Below are 20,944 nucleotides of genomic sequence, written 5' to 3' on the forward strand. Positions count from 1 at the left end.
CGAGCTGGGTCACTTTACTATGGTACCATTTCTGAGGACTAACAATGCACACTACAGTTGTCCAGAGACAGTGGCCAGCTTGACATGAATGTTATGGGCCACGGTACATTTTCCACACGATGAGTACATGACAGTGATTTGTTATTCCTTTTGCAATAAAAAGGATTTAACATATCACTTGGTAGAAATGTAGAACAGTATTTTTTTTTTTTTTTGCACATCAGATGGACTGTTGGACACCAAGTCAGGCAAGAACTGGCTGAGAGAAATTTAAAAAAAAAAAAAAAAGTTAAGGAGGATGAGAACTACTTAAGGAGAAGCAACTTGAGGCCAAAGTAGAAACTGACTTGGAATGACAGAGAGACCGAGGCCTTGAGCAGTTTAACCGGTTTAATGCTCCCAACTCATTGCTGCAGTGCTCTTACCTTGACTTATGACAGCTTTCCTGTTCCTGCCATCCAGGTCCGCCCGCTCAATCACGTGATGTTTGGCATCCACCCAGTACATCCGGTGTCCGGCATAGTCGATTGTAAGCCCATTGGGCCAGAAAAGGTGGGTGTCTGCTATAACCCGCCGGTTGGAGCCGTCCATGTTGGCATACTCAATACGTGGGGTGTTACCCCAGTCTGTCCAATAGATCTTCCTACAAAAATTTCCAAAATATTTTTTGTGCATGCATGTGCATTCAGTGACTTTATATCCATTTCATTCTAAAGCCAGGTTATTAATTATACCATTTGGGCTCAGTAGCTTAGTACTCTGAGCATTCTGTGGAACTTGACTGCCTGATAGCATTTTTGTTTAACAAGGGTCATGCTAACAGTAGTTGGGTTCGTACCCTTCAATGGGGTGAAGGGCAATGGCACGCGGCTTCTCCATGCTCTTCCACAGCAGCACTTTCCTGTGTGTGCCATCCAGATTTGCCACCTCGATGCGAGACGTTCCCGAGTCTGTCCAGTACAACTTGTCATGGATCCAGTCAATGGCCAGGCCACCTGTGGAGGCAAAGTTGTGTCTTTTCAGAACAGGGTTCTGACAGAGAGCCTTTCACTGCAGCGGGGGCAGCTGGTGCTGCAAAAGCAACAGCCAGCAGCTGCTGCTGGAATCCCAGAGCACTATCAAGTACCAATGAATGTTTCTTTGGATCTCCAGCTTTGACGTCATCTACTGCCTTGTGAACCCACTCCCCAATGATTAATGACTACATTTTCATACAATAGCAAAATAAGAAACAGTAAAAGCTGCAACTACATCACCATCACTACTATCAACAAAAGCTTCTTTCCAATCTAATAAATTGAGGAAAAAACAAATGCACTGTGCTTTTCAAACCAATCCCAAATGTTAAATCACTTTTGTCTCAAACTGCAGAGTTGGCATTTTAATGGACTCCCCCCCAACATACAAAGAAATAGTGAAAAGGCAGCTGGACCTGCTTTTATTGGGCTCCCACACACTCACGTAGTCCATTCAGTCAAAGTATTATGGAGCCAAATCAAATGACATGAATCTTTACCAAATGGCCATCTATTTTTCTGTTGCCTCTTTGCCTTCTCCTGCAGTTATTGATAGCATGAGGTGAACAGTCATCAAGTTGCAGGAGGTACATGTCATTTCACCACATTTGTGTCTCTTGGTACCTGGGCTCTCCAGGCCAGTGGACACCACCTCCTCCACATTGCTGCCATTGAGGTTGGCCTTCATGATGCGGTCAAGTGTGACGTCAGACCAGAACACAAGCTTCTTGCTGTGATGGAAGTCAAGGGCAATGGCATTCTCAAGGTTATTGAGCAGTAGTGTGTACTCCGAGCGGTGTGGCAGCACCTGACGGATATCGATCCGATTGGCAAAGAGCAGGACTGGCTCTGGACCTACGGCCAAATGGAGACAGAAGGCTCAGAAAACCAAGCGGATACTTTAACACCACTAATCCAATATAACTAAAGCACAATACATCATTTACAGACCTCCCTCAAGGTTCTGCAAAAAAACCAGGAAGATTGATACATCCAATTTAACCCTTTCAGCAGTCTAATGTATAACAGATCTATACTAGCTTGATTCTTACCCACAACCTGACTTTGACCTCCATCCCTTTCTCTCTACTCTTTTTGCATGGTAAACTGTTAAATCACTGCAAACCAATGCAGCCAAAAATACTATATATTGCAAAGAAACAAAATTTAACTTTTACCATGTGGTTGTGCAACTTACCCAAAGCCTTGCAGCTCCGTTTGTCAGGTCTCAGCTCATACCCCTGCACACACCAGCACTGGAAGCCCCCCTCAGCATTTGTACAGCCCTGACTGCAGTAGCCCTCCTCTGCACATTCATCCACATCTGGATGGGGTTAAGGGGGTGGGTGGAGGGAAAACAGTGGGTCAGGAAACTAGTCCACCTGCAATTCAAGTGGCCTTATGAATCTCATAGTGGGCTGCATGACAAGTACACAAGTATAACTATTTGTAAACAATCACTCATGCAAGAAGCAAAAAAGGCAAGTGCAAAATTTAGAGTATTCTCTTTGAACAGTTTACAAGACACATGGGCATAGTCTTACAGCTTCATCTGCAGGGGGTGGCAGATGCTTTTAAGCATCTTTACAGTTTAGCATGTAATTCTGGTTGTTGTCAAAGACATATTATAGCAACGTGAATCACTGTTGAATGTCAAAACATTCCTCGGGCAAACACACACCTACCGCATGTAGGAAAAGTCTGCCTTGGTGGTAAATGAACTAAAGTGCAGAGGATGTATTTACGGGTGGCAGTGGATTTATTCTGCTTCCTTAAGCTGATAAAGCAATTGCTGGGGGTGGCCGCTCTTAAAAACAAACGAAACCAAGCCTGTTTCCTTAATCATTTTTCAGTGTCAAAAGTTCCTTAAAACTTCTGATGAGTTTTGATCTTGAACTGAAGACAGTAAACACTCAGAGACCATATTTTTGTGACCTGAGCAGTTAGTGTTTTTGGCCTGCTCTCTAGCACACCTATATGTCTATGTATTTCTCCAAGTACTCTCCTTGACAACACCACATTCTGCTGGCACAATTTCATGGCACTGTAAAGGCCTAATAGTGCAGAATGTACATCTCTGCAAGCTCTCACCGTCGCAAGACCTCCCATCTTCCGCCAACCGGTAGCCAGTATGACAGGTACACTGCACGAGCCCACGGGTCATTTGGCACTTCTGGGAGCAGCCACCGTTATTCGTATTGCAGTTCCCGTCACCAGACCGTTGACCTGGGAGACCAGGGAAAGTCCCCGGGAAGCCTAGCATTAACATCAAGCTCTGGACCAGAGACAAGCGGCATCAGGACATGTCCCTAATGGCCTGTGTTAGGTGCAGGTGCTTCCTCTACATCATCATGAAGCACAGACTCACCTGAATCAACAAGCTGCTGCCTGAAAACACAGACTTCCCTCACACATGCCTTAGAAACCTGCCTCATGTTTCAAAGGAAGGTTTTTTTTTTCTAACAATTACACAGCAACTGCACTGTGTTGAACGTAATACAGTCCAGGGATAATCTGATGACTGCCTTTATACTGAGCTGTCAGGAATAGGGGTGACCTCTGTGTGAGGACTTACGGCATTCCTGGATAGGCCTCTCGTCTGTGCCATCACCACAGTCGCTGACCTCATTGCACACCTTCCGTAGACCAATGCAGCGCCCATTCCCACACAGGAATTGGTCAGGGGCGCAGGGTGGGTTATCTGGCAGTGGCATGTCTGAAGAAGCAATGGTGGGTCTTGTTACACTAGACAGGAAACCAGTCAGCTCTTGTATGATGCCACAGTTTGTTAGTAAACTTTATTTTGAATTTTTCTGAGTATCAACTGCACTGTGGCTGCTCTTCAGAATACCACCACAAGCAAGACTCCAGTGGCCAGGTAAGAGTACAGTATTAAATTTTATTCAACAAATGTCCCATGACAAATTTACATATTTAAATAAAAAAAAAAATTAAAAAAAAAACAAAAATAAATGTCAGCTACTTCAATTCTCTCTTACTAATTTGGTAATATGAATTGTGAAAATGGTAGAAACAATGGAGTTATTTGCATAAACGCAAGGATCACGTTATTGCTACATCTCATGCTGGTACGAGCTGTCACGTGTGCCGCTGAGGACCGGCATTACCTGTTTTTTCACAGCCGTCTTCGTCACTGCCATCAGAGCAGTCATCTTCGCCATCACATCGCCATGACAGCCGGACACAGCGGCCAGATGCACAGCGGAACTGTTCAGTGGTACACATGGAGGTGGCTGAGAGAGACCAAATAGTTAAGGAAGTCAGACACAGAAAACCCCAGAGATAAATTGATAGATGACCATGTGTGTAGGTGTTCATCTTGAAATAACACTTGAACAAAGCTACTCACTGCAGTTCTTCTCATCAGATTGGTCATCGCAGTCAAACTCGCCATCACACCTCCAGCCAGCGTTGACGCACATGCCACTGCTGCACATGAACTCCACTGAGCGGCAAGGCTGGTGGGAGGCTGAGGGAGAGAAGTTACCATCAGCCACACACACACACTCAGAGAGGAACAGCATATATCAACATTATGAAATATCAAAACACACCTTTATGGGCTTTGATCATAGACAATTTCAAACAGTCACAGTGATAAATGAGAGTCAAGAAATGTACTAAGGGAGAAAGTCAAACAGATACTGACTGGGAAAAGTACAAGAGGAACGGACTAAAGATTGTGAGAACAATCCTAATCTAGCCTATTCTGGTCCACCGTCTGTGCCGGCTAACACACGTGCACACACGCAAAACGTTTTCATCCCAGCGTTGCTCGTGGAAAGCAGCAAAACGGCAAGGGGCGGGGGGGGGCTGTTTATCTGATGTAAAAAGAAGCAAAACAGGTGGCTTTTTACCCATATGAATAGGGAGTAATTACAAATTAATTCCATTTTCTTCTGTAATCTGCACAAGTGCTCTTATCAGCCAACACACTTCTCATCACATTCACCAAGCTCATGAACTGGTCAAAGGGCCAGCGCAGAGCATGATTTTTCAGATTGTGAACTGTATGACTGAGCCAAGTACACTTTTTTGGAAGGAAACAAAGCAGCCTTGGTGGTGTGTTCAGCACAAGGCGAGGTTGAAAGAATTCCATCTGAAGATGAGTCAACAGTGGAATGTGCCATATTTGCCATGCTGTGCAGGAGTTTTATTTTTTTTCTTTTCATCTCTCAAAGTTCTGAGAGTTACAAGAAAATTACAGTACACACTCTTATCCAGCAACACCGGAACCAGACAAGAGTGGGGGAAAAAAAGGGATTTTAGCGGGTAACTGAGTAACACTTTTACAATCTGGTTCACAAAAACACACAATTATAGTGCAGTTAAGTGAACAGGGTAAAGAAACGCATGACGACAACACTACTTTTATGTATATATATATATTTAAAAAAAAAAAAAAAAAAAAAAAAAAAAACTAATGACAAATTCTAATTTATTTAAATGTTTTGTACTTTATACAGACAAAAATAACTCAAGTAATGCACATTGCTACATTTTTCAAAAATCATGCAACATCATGTATGAACGCTGCTCGGCAAAGCATTTAAATGTTTGTACGGTGGTGTCTTCTCCCCTCCACAAAACACTCGGCGTTGCTGTGCTGCCCTCATCTTCCTGTTCCTTTTTGTCTTTTGCAAAAGACATGCTCAATGCTCAATTAATTTGTCGCTATCAAGTGAGATATTGAATGGAACCGTTACCATGTGAAATTTACATTCCAAAAAGTGCCGCTGGTCTGAGTTTGATGGTTGCTTAAGAAGCAGTTATGAGAGTCCGTACTGTACTAAAAAAGAAGAAAAATAAAATCTACAACATGAAGTATCACACAGCTATAACAAAAGGATTGCGTTGTTTTCTATAACAATATATGATTTACACATTATTTCAAGTGTGAAATCTGAGAACTTCCCCACCTCCTACACAACTAGAGCACAGTCCAACACATGCAAGAAATGATAGAATCCTGAGCTTCCTCCACATGGACAACACAAAGAGGGGGAAAGAAAGAAAGAAAAAAAAAAAAGTCAAAAACAGACAAAACGGATGAAATGATACAGTACTGCTACAAGGCTTCGCGGACAAAGACAACTGATGATGCTGGCAAAATAGAAAGTGCTGCAGAGACAGATGCAGCGAGTGAATTTCAGAAATCGCACTTTGGACCATGTTTTGAACATGCAGATACTCAGCAAGATAGGATTTGTTTAAAGAGACGTCTCATTCAGTAGTTAAGACGGCTGGATTCCAGCAGAACCCTGCCGATAGCAGGTGATAAATTGTTTCTGGGTTCAGATAGCACAATTCCTGGAGACAATGCCTATATAATCTACCACAGTGCAAGAGCACTCCGGGAAGGCTACTGGTAACTGGTATACGTTCTTGCAAAAATTCACCACAAATGTCAATTTCACACTTCTAGGACCTTTGTGTGAAACAGACATTTTCACTTGCCTCAATGGCCAGACGGTGGTTTGTACAGGTGCCAATGATTACCCACTCTGTAGAGGTCTGTGCTCCACCTAGAGTGTGTGTGTCTGGGCACAACTCAAAGGCAGCGCACAGCGATACAGCGCCACAACTGGGTGGGTCACAACTACTGTTTACTTTCTGAGATCACAACTTGACCTGTGATTTTCCTTAGGGCTGTCCTCAAAATGGAACAAAATACCACATGTAACTGTGTGTGCGCTGGGTGGGGAGGGTGGATAACAAATGGCTTTTGCGGTGTAAAAACAAGACAGAGGAGGGACAGGCACATAGAGTATGGTAATGTGCCATACTAGAGTATGTCCACGCAGCTGAGACCAACACTTGCATTGATGAAGGGGTTCTGTTATCGTGTGCAGATGTGAGTTCTGGTGGAGGACACAATTTGACCCGGGATAACCAAGGCACAAACATGAAAAAAGGATGAGGAGAAACGGGTGAGTTGGAACAGACAGTTTTGATGCTGCCCACACATCAAGTCAAGTATTTATTCTGCACAATACGAGGAAGTTATTGTATTCTTGTAAAACACTCCACCGGGGGGATCATCAGCACCCCACATGTGACATCTGGCCTGTGTATTTGATTTTTTTTTTTTTTTTTTTTTTAATAAACATTGTCATAATAATGCTAAAAGGAGAACACACACAAACAAGCAAGCAACCAAGACAAACAGTCCTTACAGCAGTCAGACTCGTCGGACCAATCCCCGCAGTCATCGTCCCCGTCGCAGTGGTAGATATCCAGGATACAGCGGCCATAGGCACATTGGAACTCCTCCACGCTGCATGTGGCAGTCATCACATCCGACGCTGTGGTGAAGACGCTTAAATTACACAACTATAGCATGAAGCAGACAGTAACAAGAAATGCAGAAAAGGCCACTGTATGCCAAAGTTTTATCATGGCATTGGGGTACAATTATACAGCACAAGAAAACCCTAGTCATGCTACCAGAGTTCCCCCAGTATAAAAGCACAAATGTGCATTTAATAAATGACATAATACTTCAAACTTGGGACCGATTCTCAGTTTTGGTGAATAACGGTCATTTGGTCTCTGTCAGGCTTGTGTACGTGTGAATCCCAGATAAACAGTCCAGTCTGTGCATGAATCAGTGTATTGTGAAGTACAGGAGGAGTGTTGCTATCAACACCGCTTTTACTTCGGTTGGCTTGATTAGGCACTGTTAAAACAGTTATACGAATGATCTTCGTGGCTTTTATTCTTTGTGTACCCAACATTCATACAAATGATTATCAAAGGCAAACACTTGATATCCCAAAAGCGCGCACAATCCCATAAAGGCATCTGAAGGTAATTAAAGGTATTAAGGCATTTTCTGCCATGTGATCATTGCCATTATTCAGGCTTGGAAACGTTCTTTTGATTTGCGTTTTCTGGTAATACACCTGCTACTTTAAGAAATATACAGATTAAGGACTATTAAAACAAAGTGATTCTTGATGCCACAAAAGAACACACAAAAAAGAGGAAAGGGGGAAGAAAAAAAAAAAAAAAAAAAATTCCCCCTGAACATGAAAACCTGCTCCAGAAAAGAAAGCAATCACTGGTTTTACTTTTTCCATATCTATTCATTCTTTCAAAACCACTTCGAAACTAAATATTTATCTTCCATGCCCTGTACCTTTCAACAGTGTTGTTAGAAAAGGGGATCAGTGAATGGCAAGTATATGCACAGAAGTTCAAAACGTTTCAACACACACACACACACCCACCCAGAACATGAACCACAAAGGAAGGATCGTGCCTATAGTGAGCACCTGGGCAGCTTTTTGAAAAGAGCCATGCACTGTGTCAAAATACAGTAACATGATGATAATGCTACAGAAGAAAACAATTGGTAGTCTATTCCCATGGCTGAGGAGCAAACACTATCCTAATGGAGGACACCAAGTTATGTGACTTAACAGCTACGCACCCCCTTGTCCACAAGTACAGATGCCTCTGCTGACCCAAATATAACAGGTAACAACTGCATATATAAAATTGCACTGCAACAAAGTCAGAACACATCCAACTCTTAGATTCACTTAGTGTTTTTTCCACGCAAATCAAAAATACCATGTGAAAATTACCAAGCTGGCAGCACAATCATGCCTCACTTAAGCTTCAAAACAAGGTAGATAAATAAACGGTCGTCATAACTGTGACAGAGAAAACGAAGGTCATCTCATAGGTAGGAAGTGAGTGACAGATGTACACAACCTCAACACGTTAGACGCCTCCTCTTCTCCATTATGATGATGGTCCAGTCGAACATCCCACCTCTTTACCCACCACTGATGAGCTGTCAGGTAAAACACTCCCAACCTGTCCTTGCCATTTGCAGCGAGAGCCTCCGCGCACATAAGAAAGCGGTGCCATTAGCCAGCTGACAGCACAGAGCAGCTTTCATGTCTTTTAGAGAAAGTTTTTATAAGGAGAAGGCTCTGCCAACAGAGGAAGCCTGTCGTTGCTTTCATTCTTCTCTTCCCGACAACCGGCCTAAAGCCCAAATGATCCCGAACTTATTTATACACTTAGCCCAGGACGCCCCCTCAGCTTGGCTGCCATGTGGTTAGCTGCTCAGGGGGCACACAGGTAACGCTTGACACTGCAATTCCTTCTAGGATCACACATTAAGCTCAAAAGCTTTGTTCTTTGCTATACTTCAGTTACTTAACGGGTGGGATTGTGACAATGCCCAGAAAACTGAGTCTTCCTTACCAAATCCTTTGAGTACCATGAGTAGAGCAGGAGGGGGGACCTTTTCATTCACATTTTACTGCATTGAAACTTCCATTTGACACAATAAAACTTTCTGAAGTACTAGTAAGGACACAGTTCAGAAAAAAACAAAACGCTGACAGCACTGCGAAAGCATATAGGAAGCAAGCAGAAGGTAAGATGTCAAGGCATATTCTGGATGCAGTTCAGAAGAAAGCAGGATCGCATGGCAAAATGGGTTTCTGAAATACTCATAACTCAGTAGTCCGTTAACTGACGCTTTGCTAAGTTCTGTTTGTAAAGAAGATTAAATGCCAGTGCACTTAGAATGAAAAGGGTTTAATGATCATTTAATTTTTCTCCTTTGCTCTGGAAAGCCTTACTCCTCAGATGTTTGAAGACCCTAACAAAGGGTCATTGGATCAACAGGCTGCTGGGATGTTTTAATGAAATTGGGATACGGACAATGTGTAGTTAAAACACTGATAGCTATGGTACCAACTACACAAGTTTCCAGAATGTCTAACTATTCTGGTGAAGGCCTTCCAAAAATATACCACAAAATGACATTTAGAAGTAACAAGAGCATATTGCCAGATACCTAAGCAATCTTAGACGTAAGAAAACGCAAACAGAAATTACACTGTTAATTACATTCAGTGTCTCCAGGCAGGCTATTTAAAGCTAATCAAAGAAATCAGCATATTGGGTTCTGGCTGAGCAAACTCCAGCTTTGACAGCTGAGCATGAATGCCATAAAATTACAGCCTAGTGGAGTTGCTCAATTCACCAACAGTGCTTTAATACTGGTATTCTTTGCTAGGGACACATCACATCAAAGGAGCTCTCCCTACTTATCATACAGTGCAACGACCCACTGTTCTACCACAGTACTACCTAAAGGAAACTGAGAAAAGGGGGCACCGGGGGACGCACTCCGGTGCCGTTTTGCTGAGCACGATACCTCTGTCGATCTTGCCAGTCTAACAGCAAGGTCAGCAAGACACAAGGGACTGGGAAGGATTCGTCAATAGTCTACGCGTGCCAGGGATTCTGGAGGCAGAGATGACTCACGGCAGTTTTCCTCATCCGAGCCGTCCTTGCAGTCCGTGTCACCATCACAGTACCAGTGCTCGGCGATGCAGCTCCCATCGGTGCAGCGGAACTCTTTGTCCGAACATTTCCTCATGTCTGAAAGGAAAGGTAGAGATTCGGGGTGGGAGTGGTCAGCATCTTACGGCACTGTTCTTAGGGGAGAGAAAAATAAAAGAGCAGCAGAACTTCTGTGTTCAGGAACCTTCTATGAAATTGCCTGCTGTCAATCAACACAGTGTGCTGGACTGTGCAAGCTTTGGTCTGGCGGTTTAACGGGCTTCACACTAGAGATCTGTGCGAAAAAGAGCTCTCATTACCTGACATTTCAAAATGTAAGCGGAGGAGATTCCAGTTGTGTGTGTGTGTGTGTGTGTGTGTGTGTGTGTGTGTGTGTATATATATATATATTTCTCACACACACACACACACACACACACACACACACACACACACACACACACACACACACCGATATATAAGACCAACTTCGTGGGTTTATTTCTAGCATATTTTTAAAACAAATATCATAATGAACTTTATTTGAAACAAATGGATATCGTGGTTTTCCAATATAAGCCAGAATAATGAAAATATTTAAACAAACAATTTGCTTCAACTGGTTTCTCTCATGTAAAGATCTAAGGAGGGAAAATTAACTGTGGTCTTCCCTGAGCTGCAATTCAAGTTTGGAAAATACTCCACTGAACTTCCTGGAAACTGGCCAAATTAGCAAAGAACCCATTAGCAAATGGAGGCACAGGCATGTAACCTCAGGACAAATCTAAAAACAGCCCTTGTGGCCTTGAAAAACAGTAAAAGAGACTTAGGAGGTGCAGCAGTGAACCATTGCAAAGGGATTTATAGCAGAGCGCATGAATGCCCTCAGCACTAATGGAGTCTCCTGGAGCAGTTTGCCCACCTGCTCCCAGGAACAATCTTGAGAAATCCAGAGGGTGCCACCACAGAAACCTAGAAGTGTAGAAAAGAATGGCAGGATGCTGCCTAATCGTCAGGACAAACTAAGCCCACCAAAATGTCAAATCCGACTGTCTGGACAGATCGAGACAAGCAGGGCTTCGTTCCTTTCAAAAGGCGCGGAAATAATTGCCCAGGGTCACCAGTCAGGAGACGGAGCTGAACCAGCAGAGTTGCATCAAACAAAGCAGCACCAGAGGAGTACGAGTGAAATCAAAGAGCGGCGGATATAACTGCTCTTTATTGCAGCTGGATAGCAATTAGTGAGTTATTAACAGGAGACGTTGGGAGCTGGCAGGCAGTACAGGATGAAAACAAGAAGCGCATGGGTAGTAGGAACAACAGAGTGGGAGACAGAAGAATGGCGCAGAGTGAGAGCAACCCTGAGACAGATGGACAGATTGACAGATAGATACTTTAACATTTAAAGCTACACTGGAGAAGAAGAAAAACAAGCAAGGGGTCTCTGGAAACCTGGTGGAGGAAGTGAAAACAGATGTGTTGGAGGGACTATTAACCAGTGTTCAGGAACAACTTGACAAGGGGAAAAGGCATTTAACCTATTAACCTCACTTCAGCGCTCATACCGTGGTCAGCTGGCCAACTCTGTTTTGATGTAATTTTCAAGGAGCCTATGGGAACACTTGAGTCAAATTCCACAGGGATTCATAAATGCCAGTATCAATTAGACTGAAAGACGGCCGCGAGCGCACTTGCTCTGGTCTCGGGTTCGAAAGAGGGAGAGGAGAGGTAGGGCAGTCCTCTGCAAACACGCTTGATGCTCACCGCACTGTTCGTCGCTATTGTCCCCGCAGTCGTTGTCACCGTCACAGTGCCACAGGCTGCGAATGCAGTAGCCATTCTGACAGTGGAACTCGTCCTCCTCGCATTCCCGTGGAGCTGCGGGAACGGAGGTGAAGGGAGAAGACATCAAATCACATCTTCACACACCAACTGTCACCAACCGCTAATTTTTCCTCACAAAACCCAATTGTAGGCGGAAAGGTGGGCGGACAGGACGATAAGGCTTTTAAGAAAGTGATCCCCACACCTCAATAATGGCAAAGGTGGGCTGATAACATCACTGTTCATGACATATAATGGCTTCAAGACACTTATAGGTGATCTATTTTGATGCAGTGCAAAAGGATTTCAATTATGATGTCATTTCTGTATCAGAAGACACATGCAAGCTTTTACTGATCCCATTAAAGCCTTTACAGTTTATGCCTTTTTTGAGTTGGGGAGGTGGTATTCAAGCAAAAATGCTTCTCAGCAGAAAGAAAACACGATGTCCGTTCAGACGCTGTGATCGATATGCAATTAGTCTTCTGAGTTTTTCCATCTGTGGAAACTGTTTTATTGAAACAATGGTAAATGGCACAAAATGATGCAAAATGACAACTGAATGGAATTTTTATATTTGTGAGTATAGGATGACACTAAAAATTTACCATCCTTCCTTCGCTCAATTGAAAAACCATTTCCACTGCCATAGTTCTTGCCAAAATAAAACCGCTTACAGTAAAAACATGCACAGCAATACATTACAGTGTACATGGTTAAAAAAGGAATAAAACACATCACAGGGTAATTCCCATTTTGTTACTGAAGCTACAGTGCGAGGACAGAGAAAACGTTTACCTGGAAGAATAAAGAATTTGAAATCAAAAGTAGGAATCTAAAACAATACAATTCTATAAGCTGTCAGCTGTAAAAACATTTTTTTGCCTTTTGAGGCAAAGAAATTGGATCTATAGAATTTTCCTGCATAAACCACTGCATGTCAGAATGACTGATCTAATCAGAAGTCTCAAGGCTTTATTTTCTTAGAGGGATAACTTCCTCAGTGCCACAAATTATTGCAGAGAGAAGTCGAGTGGAGCAGACCAAATTTAATTTTGCACGTATTGCCCCTCAAAGCAAGTTCTATGTTCCTCTCAAAATGCATAACACAGATGCAAAATCATAAATGCAACACACAGCATGCCTGAACGGAACAGAATGTGTGAAAGGACGAACAAAAGCCTGTATCTGGAAAAAAAACACTGAACGAAGGCTGATGCCAACAGAGGCCAAACGATGTATATTTAGATGCATCATACTGTCCTGCCCGCATTTTATTTGTTCCCGTTTTCATGTCTTGTTTTCATCAGCAGGTAGAGCCAAAGAACTTTATTAAAGACAGATATTTGTTTTCGGGGGAAACACCTATCTAGGAAGAGTTTTTTTTTTTTTTTAAGGGGGAAAAAAAAAAGTCTTGGGTTGGAGTGACCTGAACACACATCAATGTTCTGCAATGCTTGCAGTGATGACATGCAAATATAATATATATATATATTTATTATAAAAAAACTGCTCTAACCAATGTATGTCATGACACTAAGTAACTGGTATGATTTCATAGATGATGTGTGTGTGTGTGTGTGTGTATATATATACATATATATTTTTTTTTTTTTTTTTAAAAAACATCTTTTAAAAGAAGTTTGGTATCCTGCCGAGCTCCACGGAAACAGAGATTTTGTCGACCTTGTAAATAATGAAAAACCTAAAACAACATAGAAAAAGAAAAACAAGGGAACAAAATTTATGAGGCACAAAAAATTAAAAATTTATTGTTGGCTAGTGCCAGACAGACCCCCTCCACCCCTTTAAGTAACATTTCTGTGTCTGGACCTTAAAATATGGGTCAGACATAGCACTTTGCTTTGGACTACAGCATGTAACCCCCCTTTTTAAAATATATTCTCAAGGGTCGAGTCAGAAACCATTCCCTGGATGGTAAGGCTTAAGGTAAGATAGGAAATTTGAACGTGTATCTCAGCAAGACAGGATCCCACCATGAGAAGAAAGAAAAAGACACAAATAAGTGCTTTAATCATATGTTTACAGATGTGTACTACCTTTACTGCTACTGTTTACTGAACCAGGGGAAAAAACAGGATAGGATGAGAATAAACACTTGGAACGTGAGATACAGCACATGTATAGGCTCATTCGCACGTCTAATTTTAAACCATACCATGGATTAACTCTTTCCAAGGTGGAGTGTTTGTGAGGCATCTATATTAATAGAGAAAATGCCAGGCCTCCTCGACGTTTGCCAGGTTTGCAGCTGTCCCTGCCTGCACTGTGAGTACTGGGGTCTGGAGAGTGGTGGTCCTCAGTAGCTGAAAACTCAGCTGGCCACCAAAAACCATTATTTTCAAATCCAAAAGCTGGGGGTGGGAAACAGTGTACAAACAGAATCTACAGTAATGGGGAGCATGGAATGTGGAGATTAAAGTGCAAAGTGGTCATTCTTCAGCTCAAACACAGAAATGATTCTGTGCTGCACCACATGACTTGTTTTTGCTGAAGAATCAGAGGAATGATAGGGAAGCAAGAGAGCTGGGGGCAGGGAGGAGGCACAGCCTTATAACGCTCATGATTTTTCTCTAGGGACTTTGCAAGTTCAGCTGGGCCCTTTTTCTGCTGCCAAACACTTGTTGAGTTTCCTTCCAGACATGCAAGGAAGTGTGTAAACAAAGAGTTCAAGGGTTAGTCCCAGAGCTCTCTGATGTCAGGTGCAGTCCAGTTTAAGCCTTAATCTCAGCAAAAACGAGAAAAACTAGAGAGAGGGCAATTCTCTCTTAGAACTGTAGCTACAGTAAATTTCCTACAGTTTTACTGTCTTCTCATCTATGGCTGCCTCTTTTCTGTAAGATCTAAATCTATATCCTAAATGTCCCTTACAATAAAATGGCCATAATGCACATCAGAATATTTAGAAGAAAAGAATGTTCAGTGGTCCTTGCTATGCTTTGTATGGCTGATAAGTCAGATGTTACTTACTTTCAGTAATGGTTGACAAATGGGAAGCCAGAGGTAAGAACACAGGGAAGGCGGGAGATAGATCACTTACGGCAGTCCTGTTCATCAGAGTCGTCCTCGCAGTCGTTGTCTCCATCACACACCCACGAGCGGCGGATGCATTTGCCGTTGTCGCAGTGGAAGTCCAGGGGGGAACAGGTGGGCAGCACTAAAAACAGGAGCACAGGGAGCATGAGTGATGGGCCATACTGAAATATACATGCAGCATGAAAAATGCATCCAGCGCCATCTCAGACGGGATGGGTTCTGGTCTCGACGCGACAAGCCTTCATTTGCCATATAGTCTTCATTTGCCACAATTACAGCTCAAGTTACGCCGAAGCCATGCATTCTTTACCAACTTCATCTCTGCTAATGTTCTCCCGACCATTAGGCTGATGACTGCATTTTTGTGGAAAAGGGCAGCAGTAAATTTTTGAGAAGAGGACACTGTAGCTTTCATGCCATTTCACACACTCTTATCAGCATGAATCACAATGCACACGGGTCACTTCGAAAAACCCTGATTAGAAACAATGTCCATTATTTACTTCCAACTTAGATTGGCACACTGCAGCTACTGTATAACATTCAGCTTGCATGTATGAATTAATAAGTCATCAGGTAGGTCCCACTGACCTACATTTCCTTTATGCATACTTTACAGCCAAGTGGTGGAGGACACTGCAGGCTTCAGGCAATCTGAGCGACAGGGCAAGGGTCTGAGGTGTTGTTAAGCTATACCAATGGGCCCAAATCATTATCAAAACAGTATTTGCAATATATGACTTAGCAGTGAGTAAAAGGTCAAAGAAAAGCAAGCAGCACTGAGAGAAACAAGACCATTCTGTTTTGTGTTGGTGAAACCTGGTCAGATGAGAAGGTTGTGAAAGCCAGACAGCCAAGAAACTCCTTCCATTCAGTTCACCCAATATTCTCTCTAGGGTAAATTTCAGAACTTTGTGAGCTTCTGTTCAAGACAAACTGCACTCTGCACACTTGTATACCTTTGCTGTCAAGAATTGTTTAATTTTGGCACTTAATTCCAATATAAACTGTCACATTTATTTTCTCTAACACAGGCATGTGCACGCAGAGATGCACAGGGTGTATGTTTGTTTGCACAACTATGAGATGCATGTAGAAAGAAAACGGTGTCTGCACGTGTTCCTCTGGTTTTCTTTATCAGCTCATCATCTCTGCAGTCACCTGGGTGTCAAAGCGAGGAATGCGCAAACTCCTAACCTCGACCTCACCCACTAATGTCATCCTCTCTAGGGTACCTTACACCTCTCCACAAATTACTTTCAACACTTTATAAATTCAATCAAGCTTGATTGAGTCAGCTTGTTGTTCTTGTTCAACAAAAAAGGTAGATATTAAACTGACATTTTAAAATCAGTTCCAGAGGGAGCATCTAGCTGGAGCAGCTTTTTTTTTTTTTTTAAAGGGAAAATGAACATATTACTATGTATTGAGAGAAACTGGTGGGAAAAATGCTGAAAGAAGAAATTCCCAACAGTGCAGTGACAGCTTCTTTCCCATCCATATATCATGAGGTAAAAAGGACTTTTCCCTTAGACATTAACACATTATGACCTCGAAAGGCCTATGTACAGGTGTCACATTTCTTGTTTCATCAGAAGAACTAATGCATCTGGTGGGGGGGGGGGGGGGGGGAGTTTACTGTGAAAGCACAAACATATAGTCAACAATAGATGTATACTTCTGCGAAATCTAATGAAAGCATACGGCTCTCAGCACGAATCCCATCTACTGTGATTAAACCTCAGTTCCCTTTATCACACTGCTCCGGCATTCGGGACCTTGGGATGGAACAAAACAGACAAAATTTCTGCCAAAGCAAGTCTATGCATACAAAACAAAGAAGTGGGGTACTGCAACATAACAAAAGTGGCTCAACGCACTAAACCATTTCAGATATTATTATTCAGAATATTGTTTGTTCATTTCAGATAAATTAGCTCTTTGAACTCGACTTTCACATAATGCAGTCTAAATAATGCCTTTGATGTTGGACCAATTAATATTGCACCACTCTGCTGTCAGCAAACGTAACATCAAGAATAAAACGTGTCTACAGTCCTGCTCGTTCTTATGTACGTAAAATTTAACTGAAGATTTTCACCTTTTCATATACCGGATTCAAGGGTTCTGAATGACAGACTACACTATACTACTGGAATAGTACAGTCTAGAACTATATGTACACTATGTACAGTATGTATGTATACTACTGGAAAATATACTATGACTCTTATGCAGGACAAAATGAACTAGGTGAGGGCTATTAACAACAAGGTGACTACAAAAGATCCTTTAAAATAAAAAGTCACCTTTGCTTATCAGGATTTCTTCTTGTCCACCTTTGTTCCTCAAATGTGCATAAAACTCAAGAAATGAAGATTGACACACCACATCAGCGGAAGCGACCGCTCAGAAACAATAGCCAGAGTATCTAAGCCCTTTTCTCCTGTCTTCTTTAAAATAAATCCAGAACACCAGGTAAAGAAAATGTGAATTCATAGAGTAGACAAAAGATAAAAGGAAAAAACCAGTATGCCATAATACCACAGCACTGTGACAAATTTCAAAGATGGTGAGAGATCTACTTAAAAGCCTGAAAACACCAAAAATCTATAGATATCAAATGCATTCCTGTGCCTCTATGAAACATTCCCGGGGGGGGGACTCAAAGGTTGAAAGAGATGCCAGTATGTGTGTCACACAAATCCACTTTCTGCTCTTCTTTAGTGTGGAATGTTGTGCACAGATAAGGCCCACCATTCCCTATCTACCTGAACAGATCATATAAAATATTTGTGCCATCACTTCAGGAAGCCAGAGAGGCGAGTCCGGCATGTTACGTGTACGAGACCGCGCACGAGCAATGTCAACACTGCAAAACCTTATCAGTACCTCACGCTAAGCTGCGCACCTATCCACCTTCAAAGAAATGCAATGTTAAAGAAGCACTTCAACCATGCCCAAATGAGTACAATCACGATAACTTTCGGGTGGGGGAAGGAAAGCTTCCTTGTGAGTAAAACTGCCTTTCATGTGACACACAAACAAACAGCCTGATTACAACATTGCTCAGAAGATTCTTTATAAATCTCAAACAAGTATGTCTGGCATCAAAACTTGCCAATCATGAGTAAAAGCCATCACATGACATGTCATCTCCCTCTCTTACCCTAATCACATAGACTTTGACTCAGAACATTTCCCAGTGCTTTAAACTTCGAGTGCACAGAGAACGATACGACCAATCCACAGTTTACACGCAAACTCAAAAGAAGCTCTGCACACAAGAGTGTGCGAACAAGGCCTCGGTGCCGAAGCTCAGCTGGTTCAAACCGATTGGACTCTGGCTGGCATACGCTTCCAATAGAGAGGAGCTCTCCACGCAGCCTTCTGAAGGGCCAGTTCAGCAAGACTTTATGGCACAGCCCATAATTCAGCCAAAGGGGAACAACACTGGGCTCAGTGCTGTGGCCAGCTTCTTGTCAGTCAAACAATCCATCAAGTCAATGAAGATGGGATAAAGAAGGCCTGGATGTGAGAGGAAGCAACCACAAAGTGAACCACTATTCAATAGCCACTGAACCAAGAAACCAAGGGTGCTGACTTAGGAGGATGACCGTCAACTAGCAGACAAAGTCTTTACTGAACTTCTCTGGAACGATGATCCCACAAGGGTTTCTACTGAGTTACAAGGTCTAGATCGCACACCACAGAACTCGTGATCCAAAACTTTATTATAACTAGTTATCACCATCATCATACGGGCTGCGTTCACATCAAGTCGGGTGAAATCCCCCCCCCCCCCCCACACTCCTTAAGCGGGGGGGATTCTAAAGTTAAAATATCCAAGTTCCTTCAGTTGGGGGGGGGGCAGGAGTGCGACCCAAGAATTTCCTTCAAAACAAGTGTGGATTATATGACTCCAGTCTTGCCGTACTTATGAATTTTGGATATTTCCTGAGTGCTCACCTTCCCTACAGGATGTTATTGGCATCTTGATATGCCCTTTTTCCCTTGGCTGAGCTAAAAAATTATTGGCTTTAAGAGACCATGAGAAGTCATTTTAGATAGTAAGGTCAACAGAACCACTAAGGAATCAATCTCATTTATTAATCCTAGAATATTATACATTTTCTAGTATATCTGATCTAACAGCTGCAGAAAAATAAGGCTTCTGCTGACCTTACACAGTTTAATTACAAATTTCACTCCAAAATGTAACTTTTATAAGGACATGCAGGTTTTCACTTGTGCATAAGGGTACATTACTAAGAAAAGAAAAAAAAAAAAATCCCCTGAAGATATTAGAAAGACACAAAAAGATTAAATGTGCATGAGATGTTTTTTCTTCAAAAGTACCTCATTTAATCTAAACCAGTGAATCTCAGAACAAAGTAGGATCTGGTGCTTTCAGCCCAATTGAAAATGAATCCACCTCCTTGGCTCTTTCACTTGTTAATCATGTCTTTCTTCCTGCACATGTGTCCTCTAGTCAGTCATAGATACAGAAGTAAATATTTAGAGAGAGGGAGGCATTTCTTTTTTATATTGTGGCCCCATACAAGTTTACTGTGGTGCATTGCCAACAAGTCAGCAGCAGTGGGAAGGATTATGCTAATTTCTGAACCAGTGTTAGAATTAAATTCAGGAACAATAAAGCCCAAACTCCCTCTCTGTTGGTTCTCCCATGCAACCAAGATAATGGTGCCATCAGGAAAAATGTCCCTCCCCTGAGGTGGAAAGGAGAAATACTGTTCATAATCTTCTTTTTGAAGCATGTTCTCAGCTCCTGCTGGTTCCAGGCTTCCTGGTGGGAAGTGGGTGCGCTCCGATTGGCTAGGACCTGTAAAACTGGGGGATTATGGGATGCTACAATCTCACTTTTCAGCCAGCCAAGAGCAGCAGGATCCTCAGCCACCCAACCCCCCCCAGCTTCTCCCCCCACAGGCTCTACAGATACTGTAGCTACCGTGCTCCTCCCAGTTTTCATTTTTGCCGATGGAAGAGTGACTTTCTTTGTCGTTTCTCTGCTTTTAAGTTGAAAGATCTAGTTCATTTCATCTTCACAAATCCCCCTCCCCTCGCCCAAGCACAACCACCCCCTGCCACAAGCCATCACGGCACTGCAGCCTTTCAACTCGGCAGGGGTGCTGCACGGTGGATAACGGCACCGTAGCGTTGGCCTCAATCCGGGCTCCTGAACAGAGAACTCTGAGTGCGATGATGAGATGGGGATGGCGAGGCTCCTTCACCAACCATACACCCACTCTGTGGGAGCTGCGCAACTTTTATTACACTTTTGCCATCTTTGTTCATGAGGCCTATTGAAATGCCAGGCGTAATCAGCTTCGCATCAGTAGTCAGCTGGTTGAGATCTGGACGCTGTATAAAAGTAGCGGTTACCTAGTTAAGGGTTTAGACTGTGCTGACACTTAACTGCAATATCACGATTTGCGGAACTGGAGCAATAAGTGTTTACACAGAAAGCTTCAATAATTGAACTGTAACAAGATATTTTTGAAAAATTTTATTGCATCTGTGACTGCTGTCCCAGTTTCAAATTGAATTCAAAGTTTTATATTTTTTCTATCGCTCATGCATTGCCTGTCTGCTGATTATTTGGTCGTCAAAAAAAAAGAAAAAAAAAAAAAAAAAAAAGGATGATCGAGTCTAAAATGGGGGGCATGGTGGTGCAGTGGGTTGGACCGGGG

The 20,944-nt window shown here is 42.6% G+C and overlaps 1 protein-coding gene across 1 annotated transcript in view; it reads right to left on the reverse strand.

The window, feature by feature from the left end:
* The window catches only part of lrp4 (low density lipoprotein receptor-related protein 4), a 79,107-nt gene that overhangs the window by 15,825 nt on the left and 42,338 nt on the right, over positions 1-20,944 (reverse strand). Inside the window, exons 3-14 of the mRNA XM_018763914.2 lie at positions 15,238-15,354; positions 12,117-12,230; positions 10,335-10,451; positions 7,214-7,342; positions 4,387-4,506; positions 4,145-4,270; positions 3,592-3,732; positions 3,108-3,242; positions 2,215-2,340; positions 1,641-1,871; positions 839-995; positions 426-643 (exon numbers count right to left, since the gene is read on the reverse strand). Coding sequence (XP_018619430.1) covers positions 426-643; positions 839-995; positions 1,641-1,871; positions 2,215-2,340; positions 3,108-3,242; positions 3,592-3,732; positions 4,145-4,270; positions 4,387-4,506; positions 7,214-7,342; positions 10,335-10,451; positions 12,117-12,230; positions 15,238-15,354 — 1,731 coding nt within the window. The remainder of the gene's footprint in view (positions 1-425; positions 644-838; positions 996-1,640; positions 1,872-2,214; positions 2,341-3,107; positions 3,243-3,591; positions 3,733-4,144; positions 4,271-4,386; positions 4,507-7,213; positions 7,343-10,334; positions 10,452-12,116; positions 12,231-15,237; positions 15,355-20,944) is intronic.

This window comes from Scleropages formosus, chromosome 11 (assembly GCF_900964775.1).
Source record: "Scleropages formosus chromosome 11, fSclFor1.1, whole genome shotgun sequence".
In the NCBI taxonomy this organism is placed as follows: Eukaryota; Metazoa; Chordata; class Actinopteri; order Osteoglossiformes; family Osteoglossidae; genus Scleropages; species Scleropages formosus.